At 44.5% G+C, this 21460-nt stretch overlaps 1 protein-coding gene across 14 annotated transcripts in view; it reads right to left on the bottom strand.

Moving 5' to 3' along the window:
• The window catches only part of C7H3orf20 (chromosome 7 C3orf20 homolog), a 57225-nt gene that overhangs the window by 7989 nt on the left and 27776 nt on the right, over positions 1-21460 (bottom strand). For 9 of the 14 annotated variants that reach the window (XM_039546772.1, XM_039546773.1, XM_039546770.1 and 6 more), the window contains 5 exons: positions 20600-20858; positions 19159-19471; positions 18168-18257; positions 16781-16897; positions 7572-7714 (listed from right to left, as the gene is read on the bottom strand). In XM_039546772.1, coding sequence (XP_039402706.1) covers positions 7572-7714; positions 16781-16897; positions 18168-18257; positions 19159-19471; positions 20600-20858 — 922 coding nt within the window. Of the gene's footprint in view, positions 1-2544; positions 2830-7571; positions 7715-8661; positions 8709-16780; positions 16898-18167; positions 18258-19158; positions 19472-20599; positions 20859-21460 lie in introns of those variants that run through there. The other 5 variants (XR_005601175.1, XR_005601174.1, XM_039546777.1 and 2 more) reach the window with 5 other exon arrangements.

Raw genomic sequence — 21460 nt, 5'->3', positions numbered from 1 at the left:
GATTAAGTTTAGTTGAAGAGTCCAGCTCAGGGAGGAGAACGGGGACATGTTACAACTAAACTCCATTCAGTTTTCAGCCCAAAACAACACACTTTTCAGTTTTGGGGCACCTGTTTGATGAAAAAAATCAAACATTTCCAGAGAAAGGTGACACTTCACCGAAAGGTTCATTCTGTCAAAAACCAAATTTTCCTTTGAAAAACAGTTTTGACAGAACATTTTTGACCAGCCATACTTAATCTCTTTACTCTGCAGTTTCCCTGAAGAATGGAGATGACACTTTCCCACTGTAGTAAAGTGCTTTGAAAGCCATGAATGAAAAGCATCCTATAAAGTGTTATAAAGCTGAGGAAATCCTTCACGCCAGCATAGACTCTTGCCACCTGGTATTTGCCTGAGCAAGAAATTGCTCTGTGGTTGCATACTATGGGAGAGGATTTCCTGTGGTTTTAAGCACTAAGATCAGTCAGAACTCAAGTTCTCCGAAGACCTGGATTCAGTTTTCAGTGGGCTGTGCTTTTCAGGGAATATTCCCATAAAATTAATGCTTGAAGTAACATCATTCTCAGGATTCTCCTGCATGGTGCTTTGAAAGTTTCCTCCAGAATATTGAAGAAAAGCACCAGGAAAGAAATGCAATACGAAAATGAATGTCAGAAGAAAAGAAAAGCTGGGATCAAATCAACATTTGGCTTTATCCAAGAGCCTTTAAAAGGCAGAAGTTGTTTTGGTTTGATTTTGGGGGATGTCAGAAAGTTTCACCCCAATGTACATGGAGGGCTAGTCAAACTTCCAACAAGAACAAAGCTCCAAATGACCCGCCTATGGACATGATTTTCAGTCAGTTTCCTTTGTTCCCTCCATTACTTGCTTTAATTTGAAAGCATTTTAACTATTAGCAAAGTTCCAGCCTGTGTCACCGCACTCAATTATTCACAGCAATGGACAGAGACATTGACGGACTGCACAGGCATTAATGCAGTTTAGGACTGGGGGCGCCTGGCTCTTTGATAATTTATTACAGCCGATTATGCAGACCAGCAGAAACTCAGGGACTTTACTTACGATAAATGTGCAATGCATAATCCATCACTACGTTACATTAACTGGATAACCCAGTTCCTTAGTCTCGGTGGGATTTAAGGCGCCAGTGGTTGCCCAAGACATAGTCTTGTATTGTTTTCTGCATACCCTCTCCTGGGATAAATTTCACTGTAGGTGCATTCAATGCAATAGCAACACTATTGCAATATTATTAGTGCTAATAAAAAATAATAGCAATAGCACTGAGAAACAGCAGGGACCTCAGACTCTTAAAGCAGCTGAGCAAATCTTATGACTTCTGCATATTTTGCTGCTGTCATTCGAGCCTTTAAAATATATACTACAAAATGGGCAGTACTCTAGGAAGCTCAGTTCTCTTAGATTGTCTATTTGTCTTATGACAAAGCCATTATGTATTCACCTTCCTCTTACTCCCACTCTCTGACTTGTTTCAACAAGAGAAATATTGATCACTTGCTATGACTTCTGAGGAACCCAAGCGGGTGGGGTGGGTCTTTAAATGTTTCATAAACAGTTCAGCTACCTCTGACCTTTCCTGAAAACTCAGTGCCACAGATTTGTCTCACTGACCTTCAGACTGACAGGTTTTCCTTTTTCTTGCCACTTTCTAGCATTCCTTTTCTATGTTGAATGCATCCTATTATACAAGCCTTCAGCTTATTTTCCTGCCCACTCCCCAGGCAGTTCACAATGGCACGCACAGAAGAGAACACAGCTGTGGTCATTTCCCGTTACTGGCTGAACTTGGTAGCATGGTTCTGTTTTCTTGTTTGTTTTTTAAAAATACACCACCACTAACCTGCATTAAATCCTTGGGAGACTCCAGCCATTGACTGCAGCCCTTGTTCTCTTCTTGTCTATGACAAGCCATCTTCTAATTATTAGGTTCACGTAAAATTTGATGGCCCTGACCTCTCCCCTTCTGCACGGTCCCACATCTCCAATTACTCCCGCTCCCAAGTCAACTTCAGCACAACTGAACTCCTCCGCGGTCTCCTTTCTCCATCACCAAAGGTGCTATTCTCCCCATTACCCATGTTGGGTAATGGGGAGAATAAGTCTGACCACTGACCCATAAGTCTGACCACTGCTGTCAGACTGAGCCCTGTTCATCTCCCTCGCACCTCTAGGCTGTCGCCAAACCCTATTCGTTCTTCCACTGCAGCATCTAGCCAAGCTGTGCTTTCTTCTCCAGTCTGACAGCTAAAAGACTTGCCATTTATTGAGCCCTCCTCCCTGTCTCACCTGCGCCTGCTGTAGTCTCTAGGGGTCCACAGCTGAGGCAGGAAGGAAGAATTTTGCGTTACATTTATACATTTTCCACACTACAGATTCCTGGCTTCAGACCAGCAGAAGGGAAGGTGGAAGCCCTTAGGAACAAACAGTTGATCCTCACTCTCGTTTTTGTGAGCCAATATATTTATGACCATGGGAGGGGTTGGGTGAGGAGGAGCCACATTCCACCTCACTCTCCCACCCGTCCTTCCTCCCCGCTCAGCACGTTCTGCAGGGAGAATGAATGCTTGCAGCCACGACGCAATGTTTCTCTGCTTCCTCCCTTATCTCGGCCTCATCCGTCAGTCCGAGGGTAAGATCACGGACAAGCCCCGGTGACGTAAAATGGCTTCCTGATTCCTAAAGCTCTGCCGTCCCCGCCGCACGGAGACATCTTGTTATCAGCATGCTACTGCCCCACTCCAAGAGGATGCGTGCTGAAACACTCTGTCGCGTTCTGCCCCGGGGCTGTGTGAAACACTGTTCAGTCTGAAATACAGCAAACATTGCTGCTGAGGGTCACTCCCTGGGACACAACAGCCCCCAGATAGACCTAAGTCTTGTGCCATCATTGTGCCTTCTGCACAGACCCCACCCCCCCAGACATCTGAGCCTCATCGCACTTGGTTAGTGCCTGGCTGTCCGTCCAGATGAGGTTCCTCTACCATCTTTTTAATCCAATTTAATCTATGCTGTGCCTTTATTTGAAGACTAGCGGGCTGGCTCCCTGTTTCCCTCCACAGTGAGCACAGCCTCACATGTAAGCTCCCAAATCCATTCCAAATGCACAAGGGCTGGGAGCACACTCAGACCCGGAGGAGAAATGGGGCCAAATCTATCCCAGGTTTAGGCCTGTTGACATTCATGGAAATGGAGCAGGGATGGATTTGGGACCCGAGTACTTTGTGTTACTCTTGACTGACCATCACCCCCACCCCCAAGTCATACAGCCAAGCAGCATGGACTGGCTCCAGAGTTGGCTGCACTGAGCTCTCCTCCTCTAGAGAGGGGGTTTGCAGAATGTGCATGCTTTGGGTCAGCGGCTTTCCTCACAGCTCTGAGAATGCATTTTATTAAATCTTTATACCCAAACGCACAGTGAGAAAGTATGATGGTCCCCAGACAAAATCTGATAAACTACCTGTCTACCTGGAGGCCATGCAAAGTAGTGCCCCTTTGAGGTGACCCCTACTACATGTAAGCAGCCTGGAAAATGTCTATGGTCCTGGGTTTAAAAGGGCTGATCCGTTTAGCCCTATACCAGAGATTGGCAACCTTTGGCACGTGGCCTGTCAGAGGAATCCTCTGGCGGGCCGGGATGGTTTGCTTACCTGCAGCGTCCGCAGGTTCAGCTGATCGCAGCTCCCACTGGCTGCGGTTCGCCGTTCCAGGCCAATGGAGGCTGCGGGAAGCGGTGGCCGGCACATCCCTCAGCCCGCACTGCCAGCGGATTTCCCTGACAGGCCGTGTGCCAAAAGTTGCGGATCCCTGCCCTATACCATAGAGAACCTGCAGGATTTTCTATGCTCTATTCACAGTGACATAGGAACTGCCATATCACATCAGACCCAGGGTCCATCTAATCCAATATCATGTCTCCGGTGATGGGCAACATCAGATGGCTTGGAGGAAGGTGCAGGAAACCTCATAGAAAACAGTCATGGAATAACCTGCCCAGAGAGAAAGTTCCTTCCTAAACCTGATGTCCTTACTCAGGCAAACATCCATTGAAGTCAATGGGAATTTTGCTTGGAGCAAGGACTGAATAAAATATCTGGCCCTCAAATTTTAGTACAGATCAGCAATATAAGATGCCAAGAAAGAAAATGAACAGAGAAAGAAAGAGAGCGCATGCACTGACCTCTTCAGTGTCTTAAAGGGAACCTGCAGTTATAGAGGTTTCAGTTACCTTAGCCCTTCAAAGGCATAAATTTCCTGCAAGCAAACCACTAGTGCCCAGCAGTGAAAGGGTCAACCCCCCTTGCTGTATCCATCTACTACACGGAGACAGGTTCCAGTACACAGTGTAGTCTGTGCTTCCTGTCCAAGAGCAGCAAGATTAAAGTGAAAAAGAAAACAAGTTAACACTGTTCCTGGATATTTTTGCTACCCATATTACAGCCGCATTAAAAATAACTTCGGCCTCCATGAACATGACAGCAGAGAACGTTACATACCACAGGAACGAACAGGCATTAGTCAGCGGTGGGGAAGGGTTACTGTAAGAGATGGCAAATGAGTTCATACCCTTCCTATATAATACGTGCAGCTCAGGGTTTTCTCCTCTGGCCTAATAAACTCCCGACACCCAGCAGCAATTAACCCTTTGGATGCTAGATGTGCTCTTTGGGGCACACCGTTTAGCATAGTGCAGCGATTGTGGATGGAATCTGGGCACATACCTTTCATTGCTAGTTTACAGACCAATGCCCGCTGCATGCACAGCATGACATATTCCCTTGAAGCACTGGGAAGATGTTTATTTGGAGTTACCTGTTTTCAATAACGGCTAATGTTTAATGCTTTTCCTCTGGGCTCTGTAAGTGCTTTGCCAAGGGGATTCAGCATTATTGTCCTCATTTTACACATGGGGAGGTCTAAGGGATTTTATGGAGCAGAACGCTCACCGAAAGGTATTGGGCGCCTAAATCCATTAGGTGCTTTTGAAAATCTACCTGGTGACTTGCCCAGCGTCACACATCAAGATAGTGGCAGAGTGGGAAATAATATTGGGATCTCTGCACTGCCAATCTAAGTCCTATCCGTTGGGCCATGCTGGCCCCCAGTTCAAGTAGGCTGTTACCTTTTGAATACTGTGTTTATTTGATTCATTTGTATATTTATTTATTTACTGTAGATTTCATTTTATTTTACTTATAGTCGAGCTGTGGTTTTAATTTGCCTAGTGCACCTTTTGTGCATCCATTTAATTGGATTTAAAAAGGGATTTTCAAAAGTATCCATGTGCACACTGTAATCAGAGGTGTGACTGCAGCATGTGTAGACATTCACTTTGGAAGTGAAATTAAGATAAACTGAATTAAGGCCACTTTAATTTGGAATAACAGCATCCGCACAAGAACTTATTGCGGTTTGACTAGCCCACTTCAAATTCACACCTTTAGTTGATCTGGATTAACTTTCTTGGATGTCCCCCTGTAGACAAACCCTGACTCAGAAGCACAAATCTCATTGAAAATCAGATTGATAGCTGCTTGAGTACATAGCCAGGGTCCTAGGCAGGCTTGTGCAGCCCGGCCCTGGCTTCACTGCTATTGTTTGCTAGATCGAAGTGACCTCTGGATTTTTCTGTGCCTGTGGGCAGGGCCGGCTCCAGCTTTTTTGCCGTCCCAAGTGGCGAAGCGAAAAAAAAAGGAGATAAAGCTGACCAGCGGCACTTAGGCGGCAGCTCAGTCGTGCTCCTCCATTCTTCAGCAGCAATTCGGCAGCGGGTCCTTCTCTCCCTCTCTTCCTCTTCAGTGGCACATTGGCGGCAGCTCAAAGAGGAAGAGAGGGACTTAGGGACCTGCCGCCGAATTGCTGCCGAAGACCCGGACGTGCTGTCCCTTTCCATTGGCCACCCCAAGCACCTGCTTCCTTTGCTGGTGCCTGGAGCCGGCCCTGCCTGTGGAGTGGGAGAAGGGGAGCAGGATTTGCCTCTAAAAGCAAAGGGGCTCAGAATGGGGAAATCTTTCCATGCGCCTGGCTTGTAGACACTGAAGTCAAGATACTCAATAGCATAACCCAAACCTTTGAGTCAGGTGCCGGAGCTCAGACTCCAGCCTTGCTATAAAACAGAGAGGAGAAGAGTGTTGATACTGAAGCACCCTCGAAGGCCTGGACTGTGCTTGAGGTGGAGGTGGAGAGGGAGGGAACTAGGTTCCCATCCCTGCCTGTATAACTGGCTTTGAATTAAGTGATAAAACTGCCATTTCCTCGGCACCTAATATGTCATGTAAATTGGCCAAACAAGCACACACCTGATGCAGCTTGCATGTGCCAGGCAGTTCCCCTGGGAGCTCTGTGGACCACTAAAACACCATGGGTAGAGCACAGAGGCCGGAGTGGTGCAGTGAAGTAGATAACTGCCTGTGGGTTACAATTTAAGGGCTACATTTAATATATATATTCTTCAAATATAAAGGGAGAAAAACCTGTCAATTAATGTGAAAATATATGCATAGTAGTAAATGTCTCAAGGTGACTCCAATTAATGCATCTCCCTACCTAAGAGATACAGCCTAAAGTATGGGAGAGTTTAAGGGTTTGTCTACACAGAGAATTATTTTGGAATATCTATTCCTGAATAATTCCTTGTGTGGATGTTCTTATTCTGGAATAAGAATGCCTTATTCCAAATCAATTTAATTCAGAATACTTCTGGAATAAGAGCATCCACACATGGAGTTAATCCGGAATAATTATTTTGCTTTAAATTCACACCCTACCTTAATGTGAATTAAATTCTCACTGTAGACATGTCCTACCTGTGGTATAGTTCAGCTATGTCTCTGAACTGCAAGGGGGGCACGATGTTACGATGTAGCTCCCAGCAGAATAGTGGTGGGCCAGTAAAAACTGCAGTTTGACTCCCAGCAGTAACTAAATTGAACGGATTCCCATTCCAAAGATAAGGAAACCCGCAAATACCAGAATAAAGGTGAACACCTCAGTGTGACAAAATATCCATGTCTCGATGGCAGGCGTAGCAAAGTAAGGGATTGTTGAAATCTCGGACAGTCAAGATGGAGATGTTCAGTTGTGGTTAAATTCTCAAATTGGCTTTGAAAAGCTCAACCCCAATGTGTAAGGCAGCCCACTGACTTCGTTAACTGAAATGTAACAATATGGCGGCATCTCCTCCACATCCCTCAACAGCATCCTTCCCAGTACGTGGTAGGTCAGGCCTTAGGGAGTTGTGCCTGAGCTCTGGGCATGCCCACACAGTAGGGGTGATCAATAAAGCTCTTAGTTATGCCTCAGTCACAGAGCTCTGAATTAAGGAGTTTCCAGGAACACATGAGGGAAGAATATCCCACTTGGTCTTACTTTTTTTCTTCCATTATTTTTTCCGTTCACCCTGTTTATTAACTGGAATGGCCGACAATGACTTTATCAATGCGCCCACGCTCCTTATCACAGCCCCCTCGATTTCTCCTAGTTAGCCAGGTTCATGTCACAAACAGACCTCAGTGTGACATGGGCCCCCTTCCCCGCATTTCCTGCTTTACCTAAATTTGAAACTCTCTGGCAGGAAGTGACCCATCTTGCAGTCGAGGCGAGCTTGGCCGATCTGCTTCAGCAGGTCCTTCTTGCTGCAGCCATATCCGTTGAAAACACAGCCCCCGAAGAGCAGCTTCCCTCCAGCGTACATCTGTTGACAAACAGGCAGGAAGAAGAAAGAGGAAAAAAAAATGCTTTGCCATAAAAAAAAAATAAAACCAAGCGTGAAAGCTTGGGCCAAATGGCTTCCCTTTCCTGTTTTGCACAGGACTCTTAGATGTTTTCACCCAGTGGTTAGGGGCTCTGAGTGCTGCAAACACACTTTCTGCCTTCACAGCAGTTAACACCATCAGTGCTGACTGGAATTCAACTTATTTTTGGAGTGGAAAAGTATGGGACTGTCCTCCACACTGTGAAAGCACTTTTGCCGGCAATGTTTCTGTGAAACCGCTGGACATTAGTGACAGGTAGATACTAGGGTAGATTGGATGAGATCATAACATACATATGGCTGCATGAATTCTGGAGCTATTCAAGATCGGAGAGCTGTGCAGAGTTTGGTGATTTCCTTTCTCAGGAGTTTTTTTGGGGAAAATATTGTAAGTTCTGATTTGTGGTAGTTTTACACCCAATGAGTTTTGTCTGAGCCAATCTCAAATCTCAAAACATTCCCTCTTCTTCCTCTGGAATAACTGTTGTAAGCATCACAGAGGCTGGAGGACAGGATGTCTGAGCAATTAATAGACGTGTGAATGGGACAAATATGAAGCTGGTGATGTGAGTGTGTCAATACAGGACAACTTTTTTCCATTTGCCTCACTTCATTTATAAGTGCTGGTTAGGAATAGAAACAGAAGCCTGAAAATTCAAGATGGATGCTGTTTATATGATATCAGGTAGCTCCTTGGACCTGTTTTCTTGAGACCTCAAGCCTAATCTTGCAGATCAGAGGATCAAGGAAGCACTAGAGTAGTGCAAAAATTAAGGGTTATTTACATTTTCTTTTGATCCTTTGTTTTAGTCTGTGTGGGTTTATTAACCCCTTCCCCTGGAATTTAAGGCCAAATGAACCCAAATTATCAAAATAATAATACCCACTGGAAACAGCTGTGTTTTTCCTGGGTTGGGATGAAAACTGCAGCCAGCTGAAAAATAGGAAGATTTTTTGTGAAAACTTTTGCGAAAATTCATCAATTTAACTCTGTCTCTGTGTGTGTGTGTGTGTGTGTGTGTGTGTGTGTGTAAATTTGAATGTTTTCAAGCATCTCTTGAAAAATGGGATGTATTTTTCACAAAAAAATATTCATGAACATTTCACCCTTTTTAATCAATGACAAGTTAACTCTGAAACATAACTTCTTTCACTGCTGACCATTTTAAGTTAAACCTCCAGATAACTGGGGATTGTGGGCAACCTTTTTAGTAATGGGTACCTCTGCTTACATTCCATGGTCTGATCCCTAGTTAGAAACCATTTGAATCCAGAGCGTCCTGGTTTTTTTACTCTAGCCCAGAAATCAGTCCAAAGCTGGGCCCAGATTTGCAACTTTCTACAAATCTGGGTTCTAAATTCTTGGGTAAAACCCAAGCTGAACCTCTGAGTCTGCTGAGATTCATCAGTCTCTACTATAGGGAGTCTTCTAGCCCTCTCTGCAGTTTCTTCATACCACTCCAGTGACGTATTTGTGTCAAAAAGGGTTGAAATGGGCCTAGGGTGACCAGATGTCCCAATTTTATAGAGACAGTCCTGATATTCTGGGCTTTTTCTTATATAGGTGCCAATTACCTCCCCACCCCCTGTCCTGGTTTTTCACACTTGCTATCTGGTCACCCTAAATGGGCCTGTGGAAAATTCCCTCAGGAAGGGGATGACATAGGCAGTCCTACAGCACCACCTGTGCAACCCCGAGCACAAGGGGCTGGCTGGGTGCAGGAAGAGAGGAGTGACTAGCGCAGGGGTAGGCAATCTATGGCCCGCGTGCCAAAGGCGGCACACAAGCTGATTTTCAGTGGCACTCACACCGCCCGCGTCCTGGCCACCGGTCCGGGGGGCTCTGCATTTTAATTTTATTTTAAATGAAGCTTCTTAAACATTTAAAAAACCTTATTTACCTTACATACAACAATAGTTTAGTTCTATATTATAGATTTATGGAAACAGACCTTCCAAAAACGTTAAAATGTATTACTGGCATGCAAAACCTTAAATCAGAGTGAATAAATGAAGACTCGGCACAGCACTTCCGAAAGGTTGCCGACCCCTGGTCTAGAGTATGAAGTACTTCATTTGTTGTGGAATACAGAAGAGCATAGCGGTGGTTGATGGCAACTGCCTCAGTTAGAGCAGCCTTAGGATCTGCTCTAACTTACACTGGGGGCCAAATCCCTATCCTCAAAGTTGCCTGGAATATCAGAGGTGCAAAGTTATCACAAAGCTACCTTTGCACCCACTTCTCCTGGGCTGAGCCTCCTGCTAGGCACAGCATGGTAGCAGGCCCTTCAACTTCCACTTTCTACTTACAGCAGGATACATTCTGCAGCAGCTTTTGTGTAGTTCAAGATTTGCAGTGAATAGATATATATATACCTGATCAATAATATAATATAATATAATATAATATAATTATAATATAATATAATATAATATAAATAGCCTTGACAGCCCTAGAAACTCTGTTCCCTGGTTGGGGCACTGCAGAAGAAGAAGCATTGCAATTCAGTACTGTGCATTCTATTTTTTCCATAGTGTCCGTTGCACATAAACTCATAAGAGAAAGGGAAGATTTCAAGCCAAGACTTAACAGAGGAGAGGTGATTCAGTGGAACACAGCCCAGGGGGTAGCACAAATGAAGGAGCCACCCTGCTCCAGCTGTAGACCACCCTGGGGAGGAGATTTGGAATGAAGGTGGCAAAGATGGGTGGAGAAGTGAGATGGCAAGTGGATGTGGGGGACAACAGGTGTGGAGACCTGTAGGGTCGAGTGAGTCAGTGGATATGAGATCAGAGCAGCAGGGTGGAGACTGAAGGAGCACAATGATTAGGCAGGGGGAACGGGGTGGAGTAGGAAGACGTGAGGTCAAAGCAATAGGGTGGAGGCAGGGAGTAGGTGGATATATGCAGGGTGGGACAAAAGGAGTGGAGTGAATGGGTGGAGGGTGAGGAGTGGGGAGTAGAAGGATGAGAGATCAGGATGGTGGGGCACAGCATGCAGGGAGATATGGAAAGTGCATGGGCAATTCTCAGTGGTGGTCACTGGATACCACATGCTCGCTCTATTTGTACATCTGTGTGAGGAAGAAAAGGGTTGTTTCAAAGCTGAAGCTCACTGATTGCCTCACAAGTTAATCTCTCTTCTGTTCAAAGTGCAGCGTGTGGGCAGCTGGCCTGAGTTCTGAATGCCAGCAGCTCCCTCTGGCGTTATCCGACGAATCTCTCTGAACTGTGAGGAGCAGCAGCAGAGGGTGTAGAAAGGCACCGAAAGCCAGCGCTGATGTTAGGATTGCTACCAGCACTTTCATACCATCTCACAAAAGGAAAGCCAGAAGGGCTCCGTGTTTAGAAAACCAAAGACATCAGGCATCTAACTACAGAATCTGGAAAAGGAGCAGGTGTGTCTGAAACCAAGGTGCAATATACCCATTTACTTGAAAAACTTTCATGCTGAATTGCAGTGTTCCTATCCCGCCTACCCACACTTTACAATATTGGGTAGATGTTTCCATGTCCATTTGAACAAAGCTAATGTGCCACTCAGTGTCTCCTGAGATAGTTATAGGTACATATCCTGATTTCTCTCTGTAGATCTACCCTCCGTGTGAAAGAGGTGGGAGACGTAGGGGGGTTGGGAGTTGAAATATCTTCCTCATTGCAGGGTGGTCTTTCTAAATTGGAATGAGTCTCAATGTGTTCAAGTATTCTGCATCTCTGGCTGCTGTATTCATCAACCCCTGGAGCACAGGGGACTGCAGGCACTGAGGGAATGTAGTAGTGTTGAATGAATTAGCTTATTACCTTGAGGCTTGAGCAACTCTGTTTAATTTGGCCTGTACCAGGTGGCCACCTGCAAGTTACAGATGGGTGAGCATGCAGCATCCTGTCTGCTAAAAGGAGCAAGCCAACCAGAGTGCTTAATGTCCCCAATGTATGATCTACACTGGCTGCCCATCAGACCCTGCACAATGTTCAAGCATCTGTTGCTTAGCTTCTAAGCCCTGGAAAGGGGAAGGACCATGTTATCCCAGGCACCATCTCCTTTTCCACTTTTAATTGCAACTGCATTCCACAGGAATGTTACAGATGATAGAGTCCAGGTTCACCATCGCAGGAGGCAACAGCAGGGCCTTGTTGTTGGAGGGCTCATAGCAAACAACCTAATTATCAGGTTACGCCCAACTCTTTGCATCTACAGATCCCGCAGCAAACCTCAGCTAGTTTGGCAGACATTCAATTGACAGCTGTGTTGAAGCAGCCCCAACAACAGTCTGGTAGCTTCAACACGGGATGGAGGACCAGGACTCCTGGATTCTATTCCTAGCTCATTCTGTGACATTGTGTGTGCTTCTGCCAGAAGGGACTTAGAAGGAAAAACAACTAACAGGAAGGTGGTAAGAAAAATAATCAAGATTCCCTAATTGATTTTATATGTTATGGGACAGTTCCTCAGCGGGTATAAAGCTGGGTAGCTCCATGTAAGTTAAAGAAGGCAATGAGGCTACACCAATGTACACCTGCTGAGGATCTGATCCTATCAATCTATTTACTCATAAGCCCCTTTCAGGGAGATGCTTAATTTCCCAGCCCACCTGCAGGCAAAGCAACAGTTCAGTAAAATGACTGCAGCTATTAGACTTTTAAAAGTCCCTTCCTGTGGAGATATCACGCTCTGAGGAGGGTTTGTCAGGTCTTTTGGAGCGGCCACACTCTTATTGTCCAGCCAGGACTACATTCCTTACAAGTATGTTGGCTATTCACAAACAAAGTTCCAACACACCGTTTGTTCAGGAAATCTTCAGTGTAAGAATTCTCCTAAGTACAGGATAGTCACAATATGATAATCACACTATAGAATTGGTCACCTAAATTGCATGGGCCTGTTTCTACCCCCGACAGACATTTCAAGATGGCCACCTGAGCACTCCTATAATGAACCTTCATGCAAACACACAGTCACACAGGTGTCAGCAGGTAAACCCTCTCTGCCTCAAATCTGTACTTGAGGCATTACATGAGTGCTTTTGCTGTGCACAAACAGGAAAAGAAATGGCTTGCAGGAGTGCTTGTGGGAAAGGGCTGTGCATGATGGGAAAGGGAACGTGATTTAGATGTCACCAAATTATTTACAAAAGACTCAGAGCGGTGTTTGTTTGGCTCTGTTCTGCCTGATAGTTCTTTGCTGTGGGGCTAGGCTGGAGAATTCTTCAAGTGATTAGCAAACTATTAAGTTCAGTGCTAATTACACTGGGGGTACAAGCAATGTTTAATTTATGCCAAGGGTTGCCAGGACTGAGCCCAAGCACCTCTAGGCTCGGCTGCTCATAGCCCCGGCACCTCTGGGCTTGCTGCGTCAGTTTTGAAAGTAAAAAGAAATTGCTTGAGCCTTGGCACCTAATTGCTTGAGTCCCGACACCTCTTTCGTTACCCATTAAGCACTGGGTACAAGGGTCAGGAGGCCAACCCTCAAGGAGAACGAAGGAGATGTCAGGCAGTATCAGCATCTCAGGACCAAACTCATTTCTGCTTTTAATAACGCAGCAGAAAGATTGAAACTGCAAACATCACAAAAGACAATTGGGTGGTTCCCATCACACTAGTACCTATTAGAGTACATGTCCACAAGCAGCCCCATGCAAGAGGTTCGGTAACGCAAAGCACCATTATCAGTCCATAAGAGTCAGTCTCTCTGTGACTGTCATGGAAGAGGAAGGGGAATCAGGAAGGGTCATTTAGAGTGGAATGGCCAATGTCAGCTTCATCTGTTCAAATACTCCTAGATAAAGAACTCCTCCCTGGGCGAGAGCCTTACAATTTTGCTTTCTACTCCAGCCCCAACATTAGCTCAGCTCAGTTATTCAGCACAGCACATGATACCCACCAATGCTGTTGCTGTCAAGAGGCATTTACACATTTTCAAACAGTGGCATTTGTCCAGGAAGAAATCACAACATGCTGCCCAGACAAGCAGACCAATTGACCTTTCCTAGACACTCCTCTCCCCTTTCCTGCCACCACCCACACAGGGCTTTTTAAATCCTCCCAAGGGATTTGGTGCATTTCATGGGGTCAGACACGGGCATGTGTGGGATCTGTTTACTGATGGCAGCAAAGAGAAAAAAATTGTGGGGCAGGGACAAGGGTGTGGGAGCTGGACTTAGTGGCATGATGAGAATTGGTGCAATGTGTCACATGAAGGGGAGATTAAACAGGCATAGCAAGAGCTATTGAACATCTGCCTCCTAAAGCACAATTGGAATAACTGGCACTTCAGCAGCTATCATTTCGGGCTATCAAAGCACTTTACACAATGGTAAATTAATATTATTGTGTCCATTTTACAGATGGAGAAACTGAGGCACCGATAAGCTAAGTGACTTGCCCAAAGACATACAGTGAGTTGGTAGCAAAGCTGCAATGAGAATCCATGCTGTTTTCTTGGCTCGGCTCAGTTTTTCTATATTTCTGTCTCCCCCAACCATCCCTAGTTTTCTTTTCAAAACTGTAATCCTCCCCCCTCCCTTGTGCTTTAAAGTTTCTCATGTCAGACAATGATCAAAACCTTATTTTAATAACTACACTTAAACAATTCTGTCATTAAAATTTCATCCCTTCATCTAGGTCCTTACTTTGGAAAAACTTTAGCAGTAAATTCTTGGTTACACAAATCAAAGTCCTTTCAAGCAAAACCATTTCATGAAGTTCAAATGCTTCTGCAATGACCTCTGTTTTGACCATAAAATCTTATTTGCCTGTACATCCAGACTGTATGTTAACAATAAGCTTAACTGTGTTGAGGAGGTCAGCCAATGGATTCTGGTAGCTAAAGGGAATGAATAATAGCCTTATAACCATTCTAATCCCTGGTCTTGTCTGTCCAATGAAACAAGAGCGTTACACTTCCACAGTCAGAGATTTACAAGGCTGTAAAAGAGCCATTCTAGAACACAGAAGGGCATTCATTAAAAGGCTTTCTAATAGTCTTATCTGACTTGGCACCTCTTTCAGTGAACCCAAATAAAAACCTGTGTGAGCCAGGACTCCCAAGAAAGGAACTGCACTTCCATGTACATGGCCCTTCCCAAAGCAGTGGAATGTCAAGCCGTTCAATATCATGGTGTTTCTTCTGTACAAAACATGGGCCTTTAGCAAGTGAGTTCTAGTCTCAGCTCTGTCACTGACTCAGTGTGCAATACAGGCAAAGCCCTTAATTTCTTCCTGCCTCCGTTTCCCAAGCTGCTAAATGGAGATGGTGCTTATTTCACAGGGCAGCTTGAGAGACTGGATTCATTTTAAATTGTGTGATCTTTGGCTAGATGGTGCCATGTAACAGCAGAGACTGGGTGAGGGCAGGGTTTTGGCTGGATATTAGAGAGGGCTGGTGAAATTATTCACAGGCATCAGCTGATTAGGAACAGCCAACATACTAACACTGACTGGCACATTTTTGGAGTAGAACAGCTGAAGAGTCTATACTAATAGAAATTCACTGAGTGCTTAAATATTGAAGGCAAAATCCTGAAGTCCTTATTTGGTTAAAACTCTCATTGACGTGAACGAGAGATTTGACCCACAGGGATTATCTAGAATATCTGCTGAATACTTATTTATTCGGTGAGGTAGCTGTCAGTGTTAGTGTTGAGATGGCTGTGTCTATTATTTGTAGGGCGTTTTAATCACGAGTGAGTGCGCTTTAAGGTTACTTATTTCACTTTAAGCATGTTCTTAACTGTTAGGCTGGATGAGGGCTATAAAGGCACAAAATTACCACACAGAGCGCTTGACCCTGCAATACTGGATGGGAATTTTGCCGTTGGCTTCAGTGGGAGAAGAATCAGAGTGAGTATTTCACAATAAAATCCATTACTTAGGTGAGACAGGGCCACTTGTGGTCATTAAAAGCCCTTTAGGAACTTTTCATAATATAAGGATGCCAACCCCGGTGTCCTAGCCAAATTCCAGTGTGGGTAACATTCTGCCACCCTAAATTGCTATGACCCTTTGACTGCACTCCTGTCCCTGTTCTTTTATTAGTTGTCCCCCGAAATTAGTGGGTTTCTGAGGTCCTGTAGATCCTCCCCTTAGGCTGGGGGCGGGAATCCTTTAGCATTGGGCGGGCTTCCGCCCACCCGGTTCCCAGAAACCCAATAGATACTACAGTTTCATCCAGATGCCTGTCCTAAAGTGTTCAGTAGTCTTGCTGGGCTGTGTAGGCTTGCTCTGGTGCAAACCACCACAGAAGTGGCTTCATTTCAGGGAGGGGTAAATTGAGTCCTGACATAGCTTGTACATCACTGTAAGTTTGTGCTCAGATAGCCTAGGACAAAAGGTGCTGGATGAAGCTGAACAGCTATTGTATTGGTAAAAACAAAATAAGGACGACTTCTACCGCCGAACCGGAATGTAACTGGTGACCGAACAGAAAAGTGCCTTCTGTTCTTCAGTTGTAGACATTCTCCTGTCACACATTCACCTCCTGATTTGGTAATGCATATGGATAACGAAAGAAGACAAGATGTGCACTGGAGGAACATATATAGCATGGCCTTGGGTTCCTCTTAGAGGCATTGGATTCAGCTTTCTTGAAATTTTGGGGGAAATTCATGGTGTTGTCCCATCTTTATAAGACGGATTTGAACTGTGTGACATTAAATCTGAATCCACCCAAAAGTGGGGAAGTTTGAGTCAGGATCCATATTGAAATATTTCAGCTTTGGCCCATCTCAACTTTTTGTAAAGGAACTTCCCTCCTACCTTAAACCACCATCCTTCCTAGGGTTAATGCAATTCATAGCCAACAAACAGATGTTTTAATGAGTCAGTGACTCTTTCTCCTTCAGCTCATGCTGGTACTCAGCCTCGTTTACAATGGAGCTGGCTGGCAGGCAGCACTATGTGTAATGTAGTCACCCATGAGTACCATACATCATAGAGACATAGTGTTCTGACTGAGTCACTGAGTCAAAGGTTCAGGGTCCTTCCAAGCAGCAAAACTTCCAGACTTACCAGCACCATTCCCGGAGTGACAGCATGCTTCCGCACAAGCAGAGGTGGCAGGGGGGGCTTTCGTCTTGTGACACTGTCCATGTCATACCTCAGCAAGCGGTAAGGGTCACACCTGCACTAGAGATGGACAAACACACTCATTCTTTCCAGATGACAGATGCACTAATGGAAGGGACTAATACTACAGTGATGAGCACGGTATAAAAACTTGAATAGAATAAAATAGGTCTTTGGGAACTCTAGTGCGGGTCTCAGCTAAAAAATTAAGCCCTAGTGTTGGTCATTGTCATTTAAAAATGGAGAGTGTTAGAATCTCTGAAATTGACGATGGAGAAGAATGTAAGTGATTTTTGTCAGCCCCTCTCAATCCCACTGATGAAAAGGTATTGCTCCGTACTAGTATTTCTGAGGGACGTATCCAGTCTAGTTTTAGATGATACAAGTGACATAACACTAGTTAACAGGAGTCACCAAAATATTGTATCTGTGAAGGTCTCGATAGAAATGAGTTGCCGCACTGTATTTGTTGGAGCAGAAGAGGTTGACATCTGTCTATTTTAGCAAAAACAACGAGGAATCCTTGTGGCACCTTAGAGTCTAACAAATTTACTTGGGCATAAGCTTTTGTGGGCTAAAACCCACTTCATCAGATGCATGGAGTGGAAAATACGGTAGAGAGGTATAAATACACAGCATATGAAAAGATGGGAGTTGCGTCTACTGTATTTTCCACTCCATGCATCTGATGAAGTGGGTTTTAGCTTATGCCCAAATAAATTTGTTAGTCTCTAAGGTGCCACAAGGACTCCTCGTTGTTTTTGCTGATACAGACTAACACAGCTACCCCTCTGAAACCTGTCTATTTTAGGGTTTTCTGCTGCTGCACATCACCATAGTATTTGAGCGCCTTCCATATAAAACCAATAGCAACAATCAGAGGCCCGACTGGACTTCCTGGAGTCTCTGCCACGTCCCCCTTTTCAAAGTAGGGGGAGGGGTTGAGGTTTTGATTTGGGGGGGGGTCGGGGTTTAGGAGTACAGTGTTATGAAATTACAGTCTAATTACTCTACCACATCTGGGGCCAGGTGCAAGGTTGTTTTGGATCAGGCCCTTGAAGCACTGCAGCAAAAGATATGTCATTTAGCTAGCCTTAGCGGCACACAAAATGCTCTTTGACTGTATCATTTATTTCTTCTCACTGACTGTGACACTTTGCCAGATACGCTAAAGAATGCTGGGAGGTTCAGACTTGACAACATCATGTACATACAGGACTGTAACCTCTCATGTCACCATGTCTGGAATCCAGGCCAGCATTTAATGACTCCCTTTAAATCGTAGGGCTGTGTGTAAAAATGGTTGGAAATTCAATTCTCAAATCCTTACATATATATGCTGGATCTGAGCTCTGACACTGCTGTACCATTTCACTGTCACTGTTGAGTGAAACTTGCTTGGTTTTATTATTAATCCAGTCTGGAATGACATTCGCCATAAAGTGTTAACTCAGTAATTAATCTGATACTCTCATCTGAGTAGAACCTATCTTCTGAATATGTATAATACGGATGTAGCAACATTCTCAATATTTGAACTGGACTGAAGACATTGATGTACAGTTTGAGTTTCTTTCTTTAAGGGCTGTTTTTCTTATAAGTGCACATGCAGCTGGTTCTGAGACATCAACAGTGACCCCTAGTGAGATTGAGATAATTGCACTTGCAATTGTTTCTACTAGAACAGCAGCACAGCCTGGTGGCTAGTTTGCAAAATGTGGGTGCAGCCATTATGAAGCTTTATCTTTTAATAGTAGCAATCAGAATGACATCTTGTGTTGGTTAGACATCTCTTCCGCCTGGGCTCTGCATGTTATCACACCAGTGACATTCTGCAGCTCAGTAGTAAGCAAAAAGCCTCATATTTATCATTTCAAGGGGAAATGATCAAGTAGTTTGGGAACAAATTTTATAATTTAACAGTGACGTAATGAACGTGGAGTCTGAACTCCCCCACTCATTGCTAGTAATGGTTCCCCCCACACCTCAGGTCAAAGTTGGAGCACATTAGTGGACAGCATGAGAAAACTTGAACTGCTGCTGCTGTGTGTTGTAGCTGCTCCACAAAGAGTTCTTCCATCTCAGATTCATAGATTCCAAGGCCAGAAGGGGCCACTGTGACCATCTCATCTGACCTCCTGTGTAACACAGGCCATAGATCTTCCCCAAAATAATCCCCAAGACTGTCAGTCTAACACCATTCACTAGTGTCACTCACTCTGCATTTTATGTTTCTTGAAAAGCACTAGGCAGTCCCCTTTGCTGTGGGTCACCTGTGTGCATTTCCTGTCCTCCAGTCCTTAACCCCGACCACAATTTACCTGAACACAAGGAGATGGGCGGCCATGCTGTTTTTCCATGTACAGGCTTTGTAACATCCACTCCAAGAAGGGAGAATAGGAAGGGTTTTGGGATGACAGGACAAAGATCACCAGGACCTGATCGGACTTTCTGGGGGCTGAAATAAACTTGTCAAACTCCAAGTCGGTAACAAATGGAATTTTCACGACACACTTGCAACCCAGAGCAGCGTCCTGTTTTGATAGTAGCCTCCGGAGCACAACTGGGCAGTCAGCAATAGACGATGCCCAGGTCCTGGCAGGGCATGCACCTGCACCTGAAACGGTTTTAACTCTGCAAGGCATATGAAGTTCAGTTTAGATACATATATACCAGAAGTATATATTTGTGTATTCTACGGTAATCCAAGAAAGTAGTTAAATACAAGTCACTTTGTTACCATGATTTCAGGCAGAGGCTCCAGTATGTCTAAGACATGGAAATCTGACCCTTTAAAAAGTTGAGTGGGCTCGCATGTAAAATAGAGAGAGGCTTAAAAAAAACCAAAACACCAAAAATACATTCAATTGAACCTCCAAAATTTTGCAGAAGGCTTTGAACCTGCATCCAGAGCCTGATTTTGCATCTTGGGGCTGTCTCAACTTAAAAAGCATCATATTCCCTAACATCAAAGGAATGTGGCTCTTTAAGAGGCAGAAGATGCAAAACTTCTCTCCCACTAACAGTTGTGTTCATTCAGGAATGTGTGGCAGAGGGGAAGAATCCTCCAACAGGTGCAGATGAACCCTTGGAAACTAACACTAGGGCATCAGGTCAGATTGAGCTGGTTCACTGTGGTTCACTAAGGCTTGATCCTACAGTCTTTGAAGTCAGTGGTGAAGCTCTCATTGATTCTACTGATGCAGGATCAGGGCCTATACCCACACTCTTTTGATGGCCCTTTATCAGGTCTTGTAGCACCTAAGCTTTATCTTACAGGAACATTCAATTTCTAGGGCTTGTGGTGGTGAAGATATTCTGACTCGTCAAACAAACTGGGCAACTGTTGTTAAATGATTTCTGTAGGATGTGATCATAAAACTCTCTTCAGTCTTCCTGTGTATAGAGATCTATGGGGATTTCATCTACCCACTGAGGAATAAATGAACTATGCACTTAGAAATTCTAGCGGGAACTGCAGCAGGAATAGTGGAGCAGGTTGAAAAAGACGGCAAGATGTAAAGGGCTGGCTCCTCAGCTAGTGATTGTCAGCAGAGTTCCATTGAATCCATTAGAGCTATGCTGATGAACACCAACTAAGGATTTATCTCAAAGAGTCCAATTTAATCCTGCCAGTTGCCTGCTTACCTCATTCGCCACACAACCATTTCCTCTATGATCAAAATAAACTGTGAACCCAAAATTTCAGTGACACTGTGTCCTCTACCCAATCAGGAAGAGTGTGTGCATCTCCAAGCAAACCTTGGTGCAGGCTTTGGTTGGGTCATGGTATCCAAGTGACTGGAAGGTTTCCTTTGATCCACGGGTCTGCGAGAAGGCTTGGGAGGAATCCTTCGGTCAATCGGTCTGCTAGGAGGTTTTTGAGGCCTTTTCGTTTCTGAAGCTATTGGAGCACGTTCTTCTTTCACTCTTTTAGCCCAGGCCTGAGATGACGGTTCCTTCCTTTTAAATTTGACATACTTTGCTCCTTCTAGGATTGGATATTCTATAGGAATCATACCTGACAAATAAAAAACAACACTTAAGGATGTGCTTGTTAGAGAATTTTCTTTAGCTCAAGTTGAAGGGGATGGTTTGGGCTTTTGGTTTGAAAGGCCCCCAGAGTTTTACCCCTGCAGAAATCCATACAACTACTGTGACTCTTTAGCTGTTGACCTATGAAATCTAAACAGCCCTGGACACACTATGCCTACACTCCCCTCTTTCTGACAGGTTGTGCATGATTGGCCTTGTCCTGGCTGCACAGATTGGGTGCTCTTAATTCACTTTTTAAAATTAGTTCATGTTATTCGCTCAGCCTTGAGTTCCATGATAGTTTGATGAAGCAAAATGGGGTATGTTCACTTGGGACCGGAAGAGAACTTGAACAAGGTTCCCAAAGGTGAATGGGACACTGAGTAACTTGTTGATTCATGTACCTTCCCAAGTGTATGTAGGTATTCTGAAGTTACTCAATCCACCTCCAACTTGTATGGCTTTATTCAAATTTTCTATTAGGTCTTCTAGTTCACCCCTTTGAAATCTGCTGTTCAACATACCCATTAATATTTCAGTATTAAATGACTTCAAATATTTTAATCAAAGTAACTTCAGCTCTCGTGC

Source organism: Mauremys reevesii, linkage group 7, assembly GCF_016161935.1.
Source record: "Mauremys reevesii isolate NIE-2019 linkage group 7, ASM1616193v1, whole genome shotgun sequence".
NCBI lineage: Eukaryota > Metazoa > Chordata > Testudines > Geoemydidae > Mauremys > Mauremys reevesii.
This window is presented reverse-complemented; position numbering and strand designations above follow the sequence as displayed.